Genomic DNA, 17,879 nt, shown 5'->3' with positions numbered 1-17,879 from the left:
TTTTTATTTTGAGTTTGTAAGTCTTCGACCATTTTGGTCACATCAAAAACTTGATCCCGTATTTCGTCTATATCTTCTTCACACGAATTAAATTTATCTCTCACTTCAAGCTTAAAAGCTCCAAACTGTTGATAATGTATTTTCACCAGAGTATTAAACCTAGTACCAAGTTCAGTCATAATCTTGGATAATCCCTGCATGGTATAAGATAATTTAGATTCAAGATTCACAAAAATCTTTTCAATTGGAAGAGATTTTGGCTCAACAGATTCCTGCTTCTTCTGCATAACCAAAGGATCTTCTGTTCCTTCCTTCATTCTGGTTGCCTTCCTTATAGTATGACTGCGTGTGGAAACCCCAGCCACAGCCTCTCCAGCAATAACTGGAGGACGCTGGCCGGGGTTTTCCCCAGTCCATAATGTATTAAGTTCTCCCAGTACATCAAGTTGTTTAGGTTCTTCTATTTCAAAAGATGCAGTTTGCAGCGCCACCTCTACAGTTGACAAATGCCTTTGAGTAACTCTTTGTTCTAAAGGCTGTTTGGCGCCCTCTTTAGGGAGCTCTACTGATGTAACATAGAGCTCTACATCCGAACACTGTACCACTCTCCTGGGATCCATTTCACGCTGAGACCCGGTGTCTTTCCTGTAGGTAGGCTCCAAAACTTGAACTTTTGGAAAATGTAGTTTTTTGATGATCTGTTGTCGTTTTTTTTTTGCTCTTTTCCACCAATTGTACCATCATAAGTTAAATTATGATTATCTAAACTTTTAAAGAATTTTAACGGGTATTTCTAGACAAAACAATAAGATAGAGTCAGGAGAGGACTGGAAGGCACGTCTGATCCTTACGCCATCTTGCCACGCCCCCCGTTTTTCCCTTGTTTGATAAAAATCTGATAGGTATCTTAATTGTGCTGCTCTATAATAATTCTTAAAGTTTGGTAGTTGTAAGCCTCCTTGTTTGTACCATTCTGTTAATTTATCTAGTGCTATCCATAAGAATTTCCTTAGTATTTTCTTTAGCTCCTTGAAGAATTTTTCTGTTAGGTGAATTGGTAATGATTGAAATAGGAATTGTATCCTTGGGAAGATGTTCATTTTAATACAGTTTATCCTTCCTATCAGTGTTAGTAGTAAGTCTTTCCAGTGCTGTAAGTCGTCTTGTAATTTTTTTCATTAATGGCTGATAATTTAGTTTGTATAGATGGCTGAGATTATTATTTAGTTGTATACCTAAGTATCGAATTGCTTGTGTTTGCCATTTAAATGGTGATTCTTTCTTAAACTTTGTGAAATCCGCATTATTCATTGGCATCGCTTCACTTTTATTTGCGTTGATCTTGTACCCCGATATTTCTCCATATTCCTTCAATTTCTTAAGTAATTCTTTTATTGATATTTCTGGTTCTGTTAAGTATATTATGACATCATCTGCAAATAGACTGATTTTATATTCCTTCTCTTTTATTTTTATCCCTTTTATTTTCTGTTCTTATCAGTTCTGCCAAGGGTTCTATAGCTAATGCGAACAGTGAGGGAGATAGTGGACATCCCTGCCTTGTTGATCTGCTTAATTTAAATTGGTTTGATATATATCCATTTATTGTTACTTTTGCCAATGTTCCCTTATATAATGCTTTAATCCAATTAATATATTTCTCTGGTAGGTTGAATTTCTGTATTACTTTGAATAAATAATTCCATTCTACTCTGTCAAAGGCTTTCTCTGCGTCTAAAGCAACCGCCAATGTTAGAGTTTTGTTTCCTTGTACTGCATGGATTAAGTTGATGAATTTACAGATATTGTCCATTGTTCGTCTTTTTTTAATAAATCCAGTTTGATCTAGTTTTACTATTTTTGGTACACAGTCGGCCAATCTGTTTGCTAATAGTTTAGCTATTATCTTATAATCTGTGTTAAGTAGAGATATTGGTCTATACGATGCTGGTGTTAGTGGATCTTTCCCCGTCTTTGGTATTACTGTAATTATTGCTGTTTTTCATGAATCTGGTATATTTTGTTTTTTAATCTGGTTCATTACTTCCAGGAGAGGAGGAATTAATAAGTCTTTAAATGTTTTATAGAATTCTATTGTGAGTCCATCCTCTCCCAGTGTTTTATTGTTCAGTCCCTTACATTCTTCTGCCTCCTGGATGAGTTTGGCATTAGGCAATCCGTTAGCCTACCTGCTGTTTCTGTGACCAGGGGTATCCTGTCGGTGTCCCATCATGTCATTGTCCTTATTCACACCTTCCCGATCTCAGGGCTTACTAACTTCTTATATGTAAAACTTGCTAATTCTGTCTAAGGCTTACTAATTACATACACGGAACTTGCTGATTATGTCTCAAAGGCTAGAAGACCCTTATCTTATTCAGACTAACTTTACTTCCTACATTCTATTATCTATCCTTATCCTATTCATACTGGCTTTATTCATTACACATATATCCATACTAGTTTTCTTCATCTTTCATATTTTCATATTAGTTTTACTCATCTCTCACAATCCTCACTTTTCTTTTAGCTACGCTTCTTGAATTCTCAACTGGAATGTATTACTTGTAAACTTGGTCTTTTTCCCAGCGGGTCAGTAAACGAACTGCAGTCTCAGCATCATCAGACAGAATTTGGGAAACGTACATCCTTTGGGTTATAGTGTTCTGACGAGGGGTCCGTTGAATTAAATACTGCACACGTCTTTAGGCAGGGGAGCACCATAATGGCCAGAATAGCGAGTCCAGCTGCTATAAGGGCTGTGGGTATCTGACATGGTCTTTGCCCTCAGACAGCTCCAAGACAAGTGCAGAGAACAAAACAAAGTCACCTTTGTTGACCTCACCAAAACCTTCGACACCGTGAGTAGGAAAGGGCTTTGGCCTCGGATGCCCCCCAAAGTTCCTCAACATGGTTATCCAAATGCACGAAAACCAACAAGGTCGGGTCAGATACAGCAATGAGCTCTCTGAACCCTTCTCCATTAACATTGGCGTGAAGCAAGGCTGCGTTCTCGCACCAACCCTCTTTTCAATCTTCTTCAGCATGATGCTGAAACAAGCCATGAAAGACCTCAACAATGAAGACGCTGTTTACATCTGGTACCGCACGGATGGCAGTCTTTTCAATCTGAGGCGCCTGCAAGCTCACACCAAGACACAAGAGCAACTTGTCCGTGAACTACTCTTTGCAGATGATGCCGCTTTAGTTGCCCATTCAGAGCCAGCTCTTCAGCGCTTAACGTCCTGCTTTGCGGAAACTGCCAAAATGTTTGGCCTGGAAGTCAGCCTGAAGAAAACTGAGGTCCTCCATCAGCCAGCTCCCCACCATGACTACCAGCCCCCCCCACATCTCCATTGGGAACACAAAACTCAAAACGGTCAACCAGTTTACCTATCTCGGCTGCACCATTTCATCGGATGCAAGGATTGACAACGAGATAGACAACACTCGCCAAGGCAAATAGCGCCTTTGGAAGACTACACAAAAGAGTCTGGAAAAACAACCAACTGAAAAACCTCACAAAGATCAGCGTATACAGAGCCGTTGTCATACCCACGCTCATGTTCGCCTCCGAATCATGGGTCCTCTACTGGCATTACCTACGGCTCCTAGAACGCTTCCACCAGCGTTGTCTCCGCTCCATCCTCAACATTCATTGGAGCAACTTCATCCCTAACATCGAAGTACTCGAGATGGCAGAGGCCGACAGCATCGAATCCACGCTGCTGAAGATCCAACTGCGCTGGGTAGGTCATGTCTCCAGAATGGAGGTCCATCGCCTTCCCAAGATCGTGTTATATGGCGAGCTCTCCACTGACCACCGTGACAGAGGTGCACCAAAGAAGAGGTACAAGGACTGCCTAAAGAAATCTCTTGGTGCCTGCCACATTGACCACCGCCAGTGGGCTGATATCGCCTCAAACTGTGCATCTTGGCGCCTCACAGTTCAGCAGGCAGCAACCTCCTTTGAAGAAGACCGCAGAGCCCACCTCACTGACAAAAGACAATGGAGGTAAAACCCAACACCCAACCCCAACCAACCAATTTTCCCCTGCAACCGTGTCTGCCTGTCCCGCATCGGACTTGTCAGCCACAAACGAGCCTGCAGCTGACGTGGTCATTACCCCTCCATAAATCTTCGTCCGCGAAGCCAAGCCAAAGAAGAAGTTTTTTTAACATCTCCTGTATTTCTTCTATTTCAGATTGTTTTATTAATTTATTTTGCTCCTCTGTTTGCAATTTTGGTAGTTCAATTTTAGTCAGAAATTCATCTATTTTGTCTTCTTTCCCTTTGTTTTCAGTTTGATATAGTTGCTCGTAGAATTCCCTGAAGTTTTCGTTGATCTCTGTTGGGTTATATGTAATTTGTTTTTCCTTTTTCCTTGATGCCAATACCGTTCTTTTAGTTTGTTCTGTCTTAAGCTGCCACGCTAGTATTTTGTGCATTTTTTCTCCTAGCTCATAATACTTTAGTTTTGTCTTCATTATGTTCTTCTCCACCTTATATGTTTGTAGTGTTTCATATTTTATTTCTTTGTCAGTTCTCTTCTTTTAGTTGTGTCTTCCTTTATTGCTAATTCTTTTTCTGTATTTGTTATTTCCCTTTCCAACTGTTCTATTTCCCGATTGTAGTCCTTCATCTTAGTTACATAACTTATTTTCTGCCCTCTGATGAATGCTTTCATTGCGTCCCATAGTATAAACTTATCTTTCACTGATTCCGTATTTATTTCAAAGTACATTTTAATTTGTCGCTCAATGAATTCTCTAAAATCCTTTTAAATAGTATGGAGTTTAATCTCCATCTATACATTCTCGGTGGGATGTCCTCCAGCTCTATTGCCAATAACAGGGGTGAGTGATCCGATAACAATCTAGCTTTATATTCCGTTTTCTTAACTCTTCCTTGAATGTGGGCTGATAACAGGAATAGGTCTATCCTTGAATATGTTTTATGTCTACCCGAATAATATGAATATTCCTTTTCCTTTGGGTGTTGTTTCCTCCATATATCCAAAAGTTGCATTTCCTGCATTGATTTAATTATAAATTTGGTTACTTTGTTCTTTCTGTTAGTCTTTTTTCCAGTTTTATGCATGTTTGAGTCCAAATTAAGGTTAAAATCCCCTCCTATTAGTATATTCCCCTGCGTATCTGCGATCTTTAAAAAGATATCTTGCATACTTTTTTGATTTTCTTCATTAGGTGCGTATACATTGAGTAAATTCCAAAATTCTGAATATATCTGACTTTTTATCATTACATACCTCCCTGCTGGATCTATTATTTCCTCTTCTATTTTGATTGATACTTTTTTATTGATTAATATAGCTACTCCTCTGGCCTTTGAATTATATGATGCTGCTGTTACATGTCCTATCCAATCTCTCTTTAATTTCTTGTGTTCCACTTCAGTTAGATGTGTTTCTTGCATGAATGCTATATCAATTTTTTTCTTCAGTAAATTTAACAGCTTCTTCCTTTTGATTTGGTTATGTATTCCGTTAATATTTAAAGTCATATAGTTCAACATGGCCATTTCATACTTTGTTTATCTTTCCTTTCCGTTTCCTCATCACCACCTTCCCTTCTTATTAATTTCTGCTTTATTTTTTTCAACACATTGTAAGACAACATTTCTAAAACATAAAATATTTCCACTATTCCCATATCTGAAATTCCTAACCCCAATAGTCCCTCCCCTCTCTGACTTGCCCTTTTGCCCTTGTCGGGCAACCACATCTCCCCTCTCTATTTGAATTGCGAACTTGCTCGCAAGTGTCAACTGATTTCGCAGTGACTGTTATTCTTCCCCACCCAGCCCCCCAGAAAAGATTTTAATCTTCAAATATAACAAAGCTCACTCTCTTAATTCCCTCCTTACTTCCTTTCTTCCCTTTCTTTCCCTTCATAGTTCTTAATTATACTTTATTCTTCTTTATATATAGTTTGTTGTCATTTTTGTTCTTGTTACATCTCTTCATCTCTCTGTTTCTTAGGTGTTCTGCAAATTTTTGTACTTTTTCAGGATCCGAGAACAGTTTGCTTTGCTGGCCTGGGATAACTATTTTAAGCACCGCTGGATATTTTAACACAAATTTATAACCTTTTTTCCATAAGGTCGATTTTGCTGCATTAAACTCCTTCCTCTTCTTCAGGAGTTCAAAACTTATGTCTGGGTAGAAAAAATTTTTTTGACCTTTGTATTCCAGTGGTTTTTTTTCTTCTCTTATATTTTTCATTGCTTTCTCCAATATATTTTTTCTTGTCGTATATCTTAGGAATTTTACTAGAATGGATCTTAGTTTTTGTTGTGGTTGTGGTTTTGGGGCTAATGTTCTGTGTGCCCTTTCTATTTCCATTCCTTCCTGTAATTCTGGTCTCCCTAGGACCCTGTGGATCCATTCTTTTATCAATTCTTTCATATTTTTGCCTTTTTCACCTTCCTTAAGGCCCACTATCTTTATATTGTTTCTTCTATTATAATTTTCCATTATATCTTTCTTCTGAGCTAACAGCTCCTGTGTTTCTTTAATTTTTTTATCAGATTCTTCTAATTTCTTTTTTAAGTCATCTACTTCCATTTCTATGGCAGTTTCTCGTTCTTCCACCTTGTCCACTCTTTTTCCTATATCTGTCATGATCATCTCTAATCTATTCACTTTTTCTTCTGCACTTTTATTCTTTTTATTTCACTGAATTCTTGCATCAGCCATTCTTTTACTGTTTCCATATATTCTTAAATTTCTTTTATCCATGTACTGTCCCTTCCCTTCGTCTTCCATTACTCTGTGTCGAGTTTGATGTTCTCCCTCCTCTTTCTCTGAGTCCACTCCAGGATCTGTGTCCTTTACCTCTGTCTCTTCTGATTTTCTTGTTGGGTTGTTTGTTTTTTGTTGGGTATTTTTGTTTTTATTTTATTAAAGGTGTCTTGATGTTGGTCTTCTTCCTCTGGGTTGGTCATCTGTTGTTTCTCTGATTTCCTATTTTTATTCTCTTCCTCCTTGTTCCGGTTATTTTCTATGTTTTTCTGTTGGGAGCCTTGCTGTCGTATTATACTTGTCTGTTTCAGCTGTGGATATTTACTCCTCAGCTGGTCCCCCCTCCCGTCGGTGTTGTTTTTGTCGTGTGCATCGCGCATGCCCGAGGATTCGCGCATGCACGGTTGCGTACTTTTGTTTGGCTCCGTGAGCCATCTTTGTAGTCCTGTGCTCGGGACCTCGGAGCGGGCTTCTCTCTCCACGGTGGGCCTCCTCACCCTTCTCTTCCGACGTCTTTCCTTCTTCTTTTCTTCCCGTTGTTTTTGGTTTTTCTTTCTTTGCTGCCATTTTCGCCATACTTTTATTTTTAATTTGTTATGGTTTCTGTGTTTGTGGCTTTGCTTTTTCTTTACTTTTCTGGAGAGGGCTGGTATTTTCTTACCGGTCACTACGCCATTAAGTGACTTCCAATAATAAACTATCTTAATGTTTGATATTTTGTGGCTTTATTTGACTGGAGGGTTTTGAGTGCATACACTTTTGAATGGCACTTTTCCCAGGCTAGAATTAGATAGGATTAATGCATTCCTTAACGAAAGGGGCACAAGGACCAATTGAGAGTTCTTGCTGATCCAGAGAATACATAAAACCTGAAATTTATCATGAAGAAATCTAAGATGTAATATCAGTTAATAGCTAAATACCCAGTAATCCACATTCCAAAATAAACAGGTAGCTTATTGTATATTTACACCCAAGCACTTGTATAACCCTTGATCAAGTAAGCTCCAGACCACGCACACTCATATGAACCTATAAACTTCTCGGCAGCCTGAAGAGAATCTCTCTCTGATTCAACTCTTCCAACTCTATCAGCCACTCCCCTTCTTAAGATACTGAGTATTGCACCCATAGAACATACAACACTTAACCTTTAAGCAGATACGATGGTAGCATTAAAGAGATTTCAAGATAGACTCATCAATGTGTGGGGAATAGAGGGGTGTGAATCATGTGCAAAACCACAGTTTTAGTTAATTGGGATATCCTGTTTAATGCAGACTTTGGGCCAAGGGCCTTTTTCTGTGCTGCTTGCATACGTTCTATGTAAACACCGGGTCCCTCATCATGCAACTATATCCCCTTGTTTAACACTCCCACTCGTGAAAACATCTCAACATAAGAGCGAGATCACTCCTTATTCTTTTAAACATAGGCATACAGACCCAAACCCAGAGCTTGGGTTCACCGCTGGAACAGACAGGAAGCCATGCAGCTTGGGAGGTTACAGGAGCACAGGATGCAGTGATATTGGAGGAGCTGGTGGGATTGCTTCATTTTCACTTCTTGATGGGGATGCTGGACTAATGCCAATTCTTTGTGCTATCACAAACAAACAAGTAAAAAAATTTTTGAGTATTATGTACATCACAATAAAGAAACCGGAGCTGGCTGTTCTATCCTGAGAGTAAAACTCTTTCATCCCAGTAACCTCTTTTGGACTTCCTCCAATACTACTCGATCCATTTTTAGGCAAGGGGACTCATCCTATGCCCACTATTCCATGTGTGGGCTTACTCTCATCCTGCATAACTGTCACAAAATGTTCATTTTAACTCTAATCCCATTTTCAATTAGGCCAATGTGCTGTTTGCTGCCTTAGCTACTTGTTGGATCTTGTGACTCATGCAGAAGAATTCAAGTTTGGGTTCAAATTTATTATTATCTGATCATGGAGGTTTAGCTCCAACCGTTAACACATTGGTCAGATAATAAAGTTATACGGTATACCGTATAACTTTGGGTAACTTTTCCTCATATCAGAGGTAAATAAAAATGGAGGAGGTAGATTTAGGGAAAGGAATAAGAGAATTTGAGGGACACTTTTTCACTGAGAGATTTGGGGTCCCTGGAGCACCCTGCTGGGAGGGTTGAGAGAATAGAGTCTCTGACATTGTTTAAGAAGTGAGTGGTTGAGCGCTTGATTCGCCCAGGTACAGAAGGCTACGGGCTGTGCTGGAAGGTAGGATCAACATGGATGGGTGCCCACTAGTTTGCATAGGCATAGTGGGCCAAATGGCTTGTTTCCGAGCTCCATTGACTCTATGACTGCCTTCATCACCCCTGATTCAGTCACCGCTTCTGTGACAGATTTTATAATTGCCCATGCATTTTTGTTTTCCAGACGTGCAGCATACTCCTACCCAGAAACCCAACTCTATGCACAGAATCCTGGAGCCTCGTACTTTGAGTCACCGGGAAGTGGCGTTCAAGTGACTACGGTTGTGTCCTCGCCCACTGTGGTGCCATCTCATAACATGGTGGGAACGGTTGGCATTGCAATGGAGGTGGGAGGAAGTCAGATAATCTCCAGCAGTGGTGGAACATATCTTATCCATGGAGGTTCGATGGACAATTCCAGACATCCACTGTCTCATGCTACTCGCCCTTCCCCTGGAACTGTGAGCAAACTTGTTTTGTTGAAGTGATTATCAAACCCTGTTTTACTCTCTCTCCTCATCTAACTTCATCTAAAGGAGATGTTTCAACTTCCTATTTACAATATTATTGGAGGCCAAGAGAGAGGTTTTAGTTTGGCACTTGTAACTAGTTCAGTTAGTGGACTTGCACAAGAAAGTGACTGCTTTTCTTTGGAAGCTTTGGTACCAGAGGCAATAATGGAAAACTTCCAGTCAGGAATTCCAAGTGCTGGCAGGCAGTTTTAGTGATCTGCTTGTGCTATTGAGAGTGGGTAATGATGAAATAACCTTCACAACAAATTCCATCAATAAACTGAATATCTCCCTTGTACTCCTGTTCTTTTCCACTGTCCCTTTTTGTTCAAAGGTGCCTGTCCATATCTGTCTCCTATTGATTGTTTTCTGCTCTTTGGTTTTTACCTTTTCTAATTTTTTCTGCCTGAAAGGCACACCTTGTTGATTTCATTTCAGAAAGCCCCTGTGGAAAGATTCCAAGCCCAGTCTACCACCAGATCCAAATTTTCAGCCTGAAGGCATCTATTTGAAGAAGAATCTTGATTTGATTTTGAACTAAAAATACTTTTATTTTCAATCAATCACTTTGAAATCATGAAGTACACAAATATTATACATTTTTTTTCCTGTCTGTAATCACCACTTCATGGGGATTGATGGTGACATTAAGTTTGTCATTCTCCATGCCAAAGACATAAGCAACTGCAGATGCTGGAACCTGGAGCAAAATATAAGCCAATGGAGGAACTCAGGTCAGGCAACATCTCTGGAACCCAAGGATCCTAAAATGTTGACCATCAGATGCTGCTTGACCTGCTGAATTCCTCTGCTTATATCATTCCCCCCCCCCTTTTGTCTTTCTTTTTATTGATTTGATTTTTCAGGATTGGCAAGGCCAGGGTTTATTGTCCATTCTTATCCACCCTTAAAATGAGTGTTTTGCTCAGCCGTATTCTCACTGAAGGACATCAGGCAGCACGGTTGGCGTAGAGGTTAGAGTTACGCCTTTACAGTGCTAGCGATCGGGACCGGACCTGGGTTCGAAACCCATGCTGTCTGTAAGGAGTTTGCATGTTCTTCCCGTGTCTGCGTGGATTTCCTCCAGGGGCTCTGGTTTCCTCTCACCTTTTGAAAACGAACCAGAGTTTGGGGTAATTGGATGTCATTTTGGCAGCATGGACTTGTAGGGCCAAATTGGCCCGTTACAACCTGTGTTTTTAATGAGGATCTGGTCATTATGTGAATATTGTTACTAATAACTAGGTTCATTTTAAGTCAACTGAATTTACTCCCAGCTGCCATGGAGGGAGGGGGGGGGGGGTGGATTTCATTTCAGGTCTCTGGATTCCTAACTCTGGCACTTTCCTGTGGCTCCATCACCATACCCACTGCACTGCACCATCATTCACAAGGCTTAGGGACCAGATTTTAAAAGGAAGTATTTTATGATTCACTTTATTGTCATTGAAGAAGGATGTACTGGCTTTGGAGATGGTGCAGAGGAGGTTCACCAGGTGGATTCCAGAGATGAAGGGGGTAGCCTATGAGGAAAGATTGAGTCTGGGACTGCAGTCTTTGTAATTTAGGAGAGGGGGTCTTATATAAACATATACAGTTATGAAAGGCATAGATAAGATAGAGGTAGGTTAGATGTTTCCTTTGGTGGGGGGAGACTAGAACTAGAGGACATAGCCTCAATATTCAGGGTATTAGATTTAGGATGGAGCTGAGGAGAAATTGCCTTTCCCAGAGAGTGGTGAATCTATGAAATTGCCTTTCCCAGAGAGTGGAGAATCTATGGAATTTTCTGCTCATTGTAGGTGTGGATGCTACCTCAATAAATATATTTCAGACAAGATTGGCTAGATTTTTACATAATAGGGGAATTAAGGGGTATGGGGGGAAAAGGCAGGTAGGTGGAGATGAGCCTGTGATCAAATCAGCCGTAATCTCAATGAATGGCGGAGCAGGCTGGATGACTTGCCCCTGCTCCTATTTCTTATGTTCTTGTATGCAGTGAGACAAGATTATAACACTAGGTCATTGCTATTTAAAATTCTTCTTGTCTGAAGACCATTTGTTGGCCTCTTTACTTTCTAAGCTATCAGCCATATTACTCTAATACTGGGCCTCCTTTCTTAAAGAGGTATGTTCCTGCCACCTGAGATTGCAACAACATGACTTCTTATTCCCAGATATGGGAAACGAGGCTCTGAATTTATGCTTGAAATTCCTCTCTGTCAAGTTTAGAAAAAGAAGGGAATTATCTGCTTCAGAACCCTTGCTTGTTAATTTTGTCAATTGATTTTTCACCTTAGTGAGGCAAGGGTGGAACAGAGAGTACTGAGGAAGAGACAAGCTTCATACACGGTTGGTTGAGGAGTTCTTTGAAGTGTTTTTCCTGCCCCTCTGTCTTTCATAAACTCCTCTATTCTCGGTTCTTTGTGGGGTGGAACCTGGGAGTTTGGGCCACTGCTGGTCTGAACCCACACATGTCTTGTGTACTATCAATGCATAAGTTCGTTATGGCACAATGTTCTTTTTGGTGAATCTCAAGCTTTCAGATATAAAGCTGTTTTCTTTCATGCCCTGGTGGAACATCTTATTTTTAAGCTTAATTAGCTCCTGGATATCCTGGAGATATTCATCCTTATCTTTTCTGAAAGAAAGAATAAGAGTCTTCACAGGCTCTTGTTATAGTGGAGCTCTGGGCAGTTCAGATGCCGTGGACATATTGCATCTCCTGCTGTGTGGAAATGTTCAGGTTGCTTGTGAGTTGCTCTTTGATAAGAGCCATATTCGCAAGATTATTGAGACATTTAACACTGGTTATCTTGTAGTAAATTTTTTGTTGCTATTATTGTTTTAGGGCAGGCTGTGGAAGATGTGCTGAACAGCCAGCTGTCATTGCCTGGATTGAGGGTGTTAGGGTGTTGTCATCAGGCCTCTTTGTTGAAACAGGCGAGGACATTTTAATGCCTTTCCAGATGTTTGCTTTAAGATAGTCCATCAGGATGGGTTTGTTTCTCTCTGGAATGGTGACCATGCCTTGCTTAATGTCTCAAAGGAAGGATGATGAGGACTTGGAAAGAGAGTTCAGGGAGTTGGGCACTAAGTGAAGGACAGGACCTCCAGGGTTGTGATCTCAGGATTGCTACCCATGCCATGTGCTAGTGAGGTTAGTAATAGGAGGATAATGCAGCTTAACATATGGTTAAAGAGATAGTGCAGGAGGGAAGGGTTCAGATTTTGGATTATTGGGCTCCCTTGCAGGGAAGGTGGAACCTGTATTGGCAGGTCGGTTTGTATCTGAACTGGAAAGGAGTAATAATATCCTTGTGGGAAGGTTTGCTGATACAGATCTGGGGTGGGGTGGGGGGGGGTGGTGGGGGGGGAGGTGGTTTAAACTAGATATGCAGGGGGATGGGAACCAGAATGCCAGAACAGATAGAGGAGTGGGGGGGGGGGGGTGAAAATGTATTATTTTAAAGCTGCACACAGAGACAGGAATCAAAGGGTTGTGCATGGTGGAAAAAATGTTCTGAAGTATATCTACTTCAATGGAGGGGTATTTTAGGAAAGTCAAATAAGTTTTGAGCATTGGAATTATGACATTGCGGACATTAGTGAAACTTTGCAGGAGGGACAATTCTGATAACTCACTATTCCAGGGTTCCATTGTTTCAGATATGATGGAGGTGGAGGGATGAAAGGGGGAGAGTGACATTGCTAGACAGGGAAAATGTCACAGTAGTGCTCAGCTCCTGAGACTATATGGGTGGAGCTGAACAGGGAAGGTATTATCACACTAATGGGGTTGTATTATAGACCAACCAATAGTCCGCAAAAATGTACAGAGAGATAGCAGACAGCTATCAGGAGCTGCAGAAAACATGAAGTTGTGATAGTAGATGACTTTATTGACATATTGACTGGGACTCCCATAATATGGTAAAAGGGTTGGATGGGTTAAATGTGTTGAGGAAACATTTTTAAATGAATTTTTAAGGTACCCATGTCGCAGCTCACCAGAGACTTAATTGAACTGGTTTGGGAGGTTCCGAGTGACGTCATGACATCACAATGCAATGACGTAATTTGGAATGAGGGGGGGTTTTAAAAATGCTGCGTGTGACTGTTTGAGTAAACATCTTTTACAGAACTTCGACTCGACTACATCTGAACATTTTCTCGTTCTTCATTTCACACTGCAACTCGGTTGCTACATTGGTGATCCTGACTGGCCCAAACAGATTTTGGACCCAACATGGACAACACAGCAGTTTCGCTCAAACTGCCTGTCTTTTGGACTAATCAACATGAAGTTTGGTTTGAGCAGGCTGAGGCGCAGTTCCACATCGCAAGATAGAAGTGGACGCCACTAAGTACTAACATGTGGTAAGCCCCCTCGACCAGGACATGGCTGGTTGAGTAGAGGATTTCCTTCAGGACCCACCAGCTCTCGCCAAGTACGAAGCTCTAAAAGTCCTCCTCCTCTGGATTTACAGATTCTCACGAAGCAAGCGAGCTGCACTGCTCCTCCATATCGAAGGACTTGGGGGGGGGGGGTGGTGGGGGGGACTGTGCCCCTTCGGAGTTAATGAACGACATGTAGACTACATGGTGCTGAGTTTTGCTGAGCGCCATATAGTCTACACCTGGAGAGAAGGCACATACTGCTTGAACGAAGGAGCGGGACAGGGCATCAGCCACCACATTACTCTTACCGGAGATATGTTTAATCCTAGTTGAAAACTCGGATACATAAGATAGGTGACGTTGCTGGCAGGCTGACCAGGGTTCTGAAGACTTTGTGAAGTTGAACGTTAGGAGTTTGTGGTCAGTAAAAACCGTGAAGTCCCTGCCCTCCAAAAAAAAGCGCAAGTGTCTGATGAACTTCCGGCTTATTGAACTGCTGTCATGATCCTGCAACTCGAGGATGTAGCCTTTGTGCAACGTTTCCACAGGTCAGCCTCGCCCTATTATTCCTGCTGTGTGGAGACGTTGCATTTTTAATGCCATTCATGGACTCTCCCACCCCTCAATTTGAGCGACGGTCCGCCTGATAGCCAACAAGCTTGTATGGCGTGGTCTCAAAAAGCAGGCCATGCATTGGGCAAAGACATACATGGACTGTCAATCTGCAAAAGTGCAAAGGTACGTTAAGGCGCAGCTTTAGCCTTTCCAGCCACTGCAGCGCAGATTCAACCACATGCATGTCGACATTTTCAGCCTGCTTCCAGTGTCGAGAATCTAGGCACTTGTTCATAGTCATCGACAGATTCACTAGGTGGACGAAGGTGGCTCCTGTGAAGGACTCATCAACTGATTCATGCACCAGAGCTTTTATTTCTGCCTGGGTGACTCGGTTTGGCTTACCCACACACATCACCTCTGAAAGAGGCCCATAGTTTACGTCTGCTCTCCGGGACGTTTTGTTGCGATTGCTGGGAATGTAACTCCACCACGTGACGGCCTACCACCTGCAGTTGAATGGCCTGTTGAAGCAGTTCCATAGGCACATGAACGCTGCACTGACGGCTCGCCTCCAGGGACCTGATTGGGCGGACGAGCTGCCCTGGATCCTCCTAGGAATAAGAACGGCACCCAAGGAGGATCTTAACTCCTCATCAGCAGAGTTGATTTATGGAGTCCTGCTCCCAATTCCCACGTCAAGGCATGGAACAATGACACCCTTCATCATAAATGAACTTCGGAGCTATGAGTTTGTGTGTAGAGGTGCACACAGGCCACGCTTACAGAGGCTGTATGAGGGCCCCTTCAGACTGCTACGAAACAATCGTACAACTTGTGTACTGGACATTGGGGGGCATCCAGAGATGTTTACTACTAAAGCCCGCTCATCTCAACCTTGATCAGTCCTTGCCACAAACCCCGATGCGAAGGTGCGGGCAACTAACCAAGAGCGGTGGACAGTAATGGTGCCAGAGGTTTAGCTTCCTATCACTGGTTCTTGGGTTGGGGGGGGTGGCATGTAGCGGATCACTGGAGGCTTAATTGTACCAGCTCAGGATAACATCATTTGAAACGTGCGGGGTTTTAAAAAGCTGCATGTGATTGATAAAGGACTCTTAGTGAACTTTGAATGAATTATGTCTGATCATTTTCTCGTTCTTCATTTTGGACTGCGACACAGTTGCTCCACCAACAAGAGAGTGCAATACTAAATCTCCTATTAGGGAATAAGACAGGAAGTGTGTGAAGGGAAATGCATTGGTGCCAGTGATCATGATGCCATTATTTTCAAGATAATTATAGAAAAGTATAGGTCTGGTCCTTGGGCTGAGATTCTAAATTGGAGAAAGGCCAATTTTGAGGAAATAAGATAGTGTCGATTGGGACAGGTTGTTTTTGTGGCAAGGTTGTGCTTAGTAAGTGAGAGGACTTCAAAGGTGAGTATAGAGATTGTCTGTTCCTGCCAGAATTAAAGGCAAAATTAACAGGCATAAGGAACCTGGTTTTTCGAGGGATATTGGGGATCTGGTTAAGAAGAGAGAGAGAGGTCCATCACAAGGAGCAAATAATGTACTTGAGGAGTATAAAAAAAGCAAGAATAAACTTGAAAGAAATCAGGAGGGCTAAAATAAGACATGAGGTTGCTTTGGCAGACAAGGTGAAGGAAAATCCTAAAGGCGACGAGTATATTAAGAGCAAAAGGATAGTAAAGGACAAAGTTGGTTCCCTGAAGACCTGTAAAGTTTTTTTTTGCCAAATAAATTTACACTTTATTTTTTTTAAGCTTTCTAATATCTTCATTTGTAATTCATCCCAGCATCTGCTTATGCATCATCCGCAGCCGCTGGTGCATCTCCTCCTTTGCTGTTTCGTGTATAGATAACTTGTGCTCTGTGTTTACACACCAGCTTGATCATACCCTTTGAAAGGAGTTCTTGAAGGGCAGCTCTGGCAAGGGAACCTCTGATCTTTAATCTTTCAGAGACGACAGCAGGCGTAATCAGTTTGTAGTTGGGGACCTCTTTCAAAAGTTTATCATAGGTGGCTTTGTCAAACAGAACCAGGTTGTTCAGCTTGTCTCTCACTTTTCCCTTTGACCACTTCTTTTTCTTGGCCTTGCCTCCAGTCTTGTTCACTGGATCTTTGTCCTTTTTGCCTTTATTCCCATCTTTCTTCTTCTTGTCATCTTTAGGAGGCATGCTGCCGCTTCAAATGGTCGTAGCGAAAGGAAGAGCCCGTGCGCCGGCCAGACCTGTAAAGTTGATGAAGGGAAGGCCAAGCATGTTATCTACAAGAACTTTAATAAGGCCTTTGACAAGTTCCCGTGTGAGCGGTTAGTCAGGAAGGTTCACTCACTCAATGTTCATGGTGAAGTAGTAAATTGGATTAGAAATGAGCTTTATGGAAGAAGTCAGAGAGTTGTAATGGAAGAAGTCAGAGAGTTGTAATGGATGATTGCCTCTCTGATTGTAGGCCCGTGGCTAGTGGTGTGCCTCAAGGATCAGTGCTGGGTCCATTGTTGCTCGTCATCTATATCAATTAGCCTAGGTCTTTCACACCACAGTCCAAATTTACTCTAATTTCCCCTCCTGGGCAATTTTGAGGTGGGGGGACCTCACACATTCACAGCAGTAAAAGTAAGAATAAGTCCACAGCTGCGTCCCCCCTCTCACCCCCCCACTTTGGTATGTCGCAATGGTGGCACAAGGCAGGATCAATGGCCGACTTCGTTACCTATAATCCCTCATGCAGCTGGAACCACTCTGGGAAATGCAAGAGAGTAATCAGAGACAAACCAGGACACCTTAAAATCAAAGGAGCAATCTGAGTGTGGAACCAGGGAATGTGGTGAAGCTTCAATGAATATTTCTATCTATATTTATCAGGACATAATAGATGAAAACACGAAGGTCTGCAGACACTGTGATTGTAGTAAAAACACAATACTAGAGAAACTCGGCAGGTCACACAGCGTACTTTATTAGTAAAGACAGAGATACATAACCAATGTTTTGGGGCCTGAGCCCTTCATCAAGGTATGATCAATATGTAGGCAGACATCTGAATAAATGGCGGGGAGAGGGGCAGGGGGAGGAGCACAGGTCCAAAAGCACGAGATCATAAGTGGATATGGGAGGAAAGGCACAAGGGAGGGTGTTATGGGGGCTACAAGTGGGAGGGTGTTGAAGGGAGTTACAAGAGGGAAGGTTTGGGACCCCCCACCGCCCTTTGGCTTCCCCAGCCCCTACTTGCTCTCCTGGTCCCCACAATACTTCACTTTTGTGCCCTTATTTCCATACCAATGTACCTGTGATCCTCCCCATGCCCCTCTACTCTCCACATTGGTTATGTATCTCCATCTTTATTGTATAAAGTACTTTGTGTGACTTGGTGAGCTTTTCCAGCATTGGGTTTTCAAGACGTG

At 41.9% G+C, this 17,879-nt stretch overlaps 1 protein-coding gene and 1 pseudogene across 10 annotated transcripts in view; one reads left to right on the top strand and one right to left on the bottom strand.

Moving 5' to 3' along the window:
* Window positions 1–17,879, top strand: part of rfx2 (regulatory factor X, 2 (influences HLA class II expression)) — a 176,787-nt gene that overhangs the window by 97,706 nt on the left and 61,202 nt on the right. For all 10 annotated transcript variants that reach the window (XM_069928415.1, XM_069928410.1, XM_069928409.1 and 7 more), the window contains one exon: window positions 9,169–9,445. In XM_069928415.1, coding sequence (XP_069784516.1) covers window positions 9,169–9,445 — 277 coding nt within the window. The remainder of the gene's footprint in view (window positions 1–9,168; window positions 9,446–17,879) is intronic.
* Window positions 16,198–16,691, bottom strand: LOC138756510 (small ribosomal subunit protein eS25 pseudogene; annotated as a pseudogene).

Source organism: Narcine bancroftii, chromosome 3 (genome assembly GCF_036971445.1).
Source record: "Narcine bancroftii isolate sNarBan1 chromosome 3, sNarBan1.hap1, whole genome shotgun sequence".
NCBI classification, from domain to species: Eukaryota; Metazoa; Chordata; class Chondrichthyes; order Torpediniformes; family Narcinidae; genus Narcine; species Narcine bancroftii.
The sequence above is the reverse complement of the archived record's forward strand: the minus strand, read 5'-3'. Positions and strand labels throughout refer to the sequence as shown.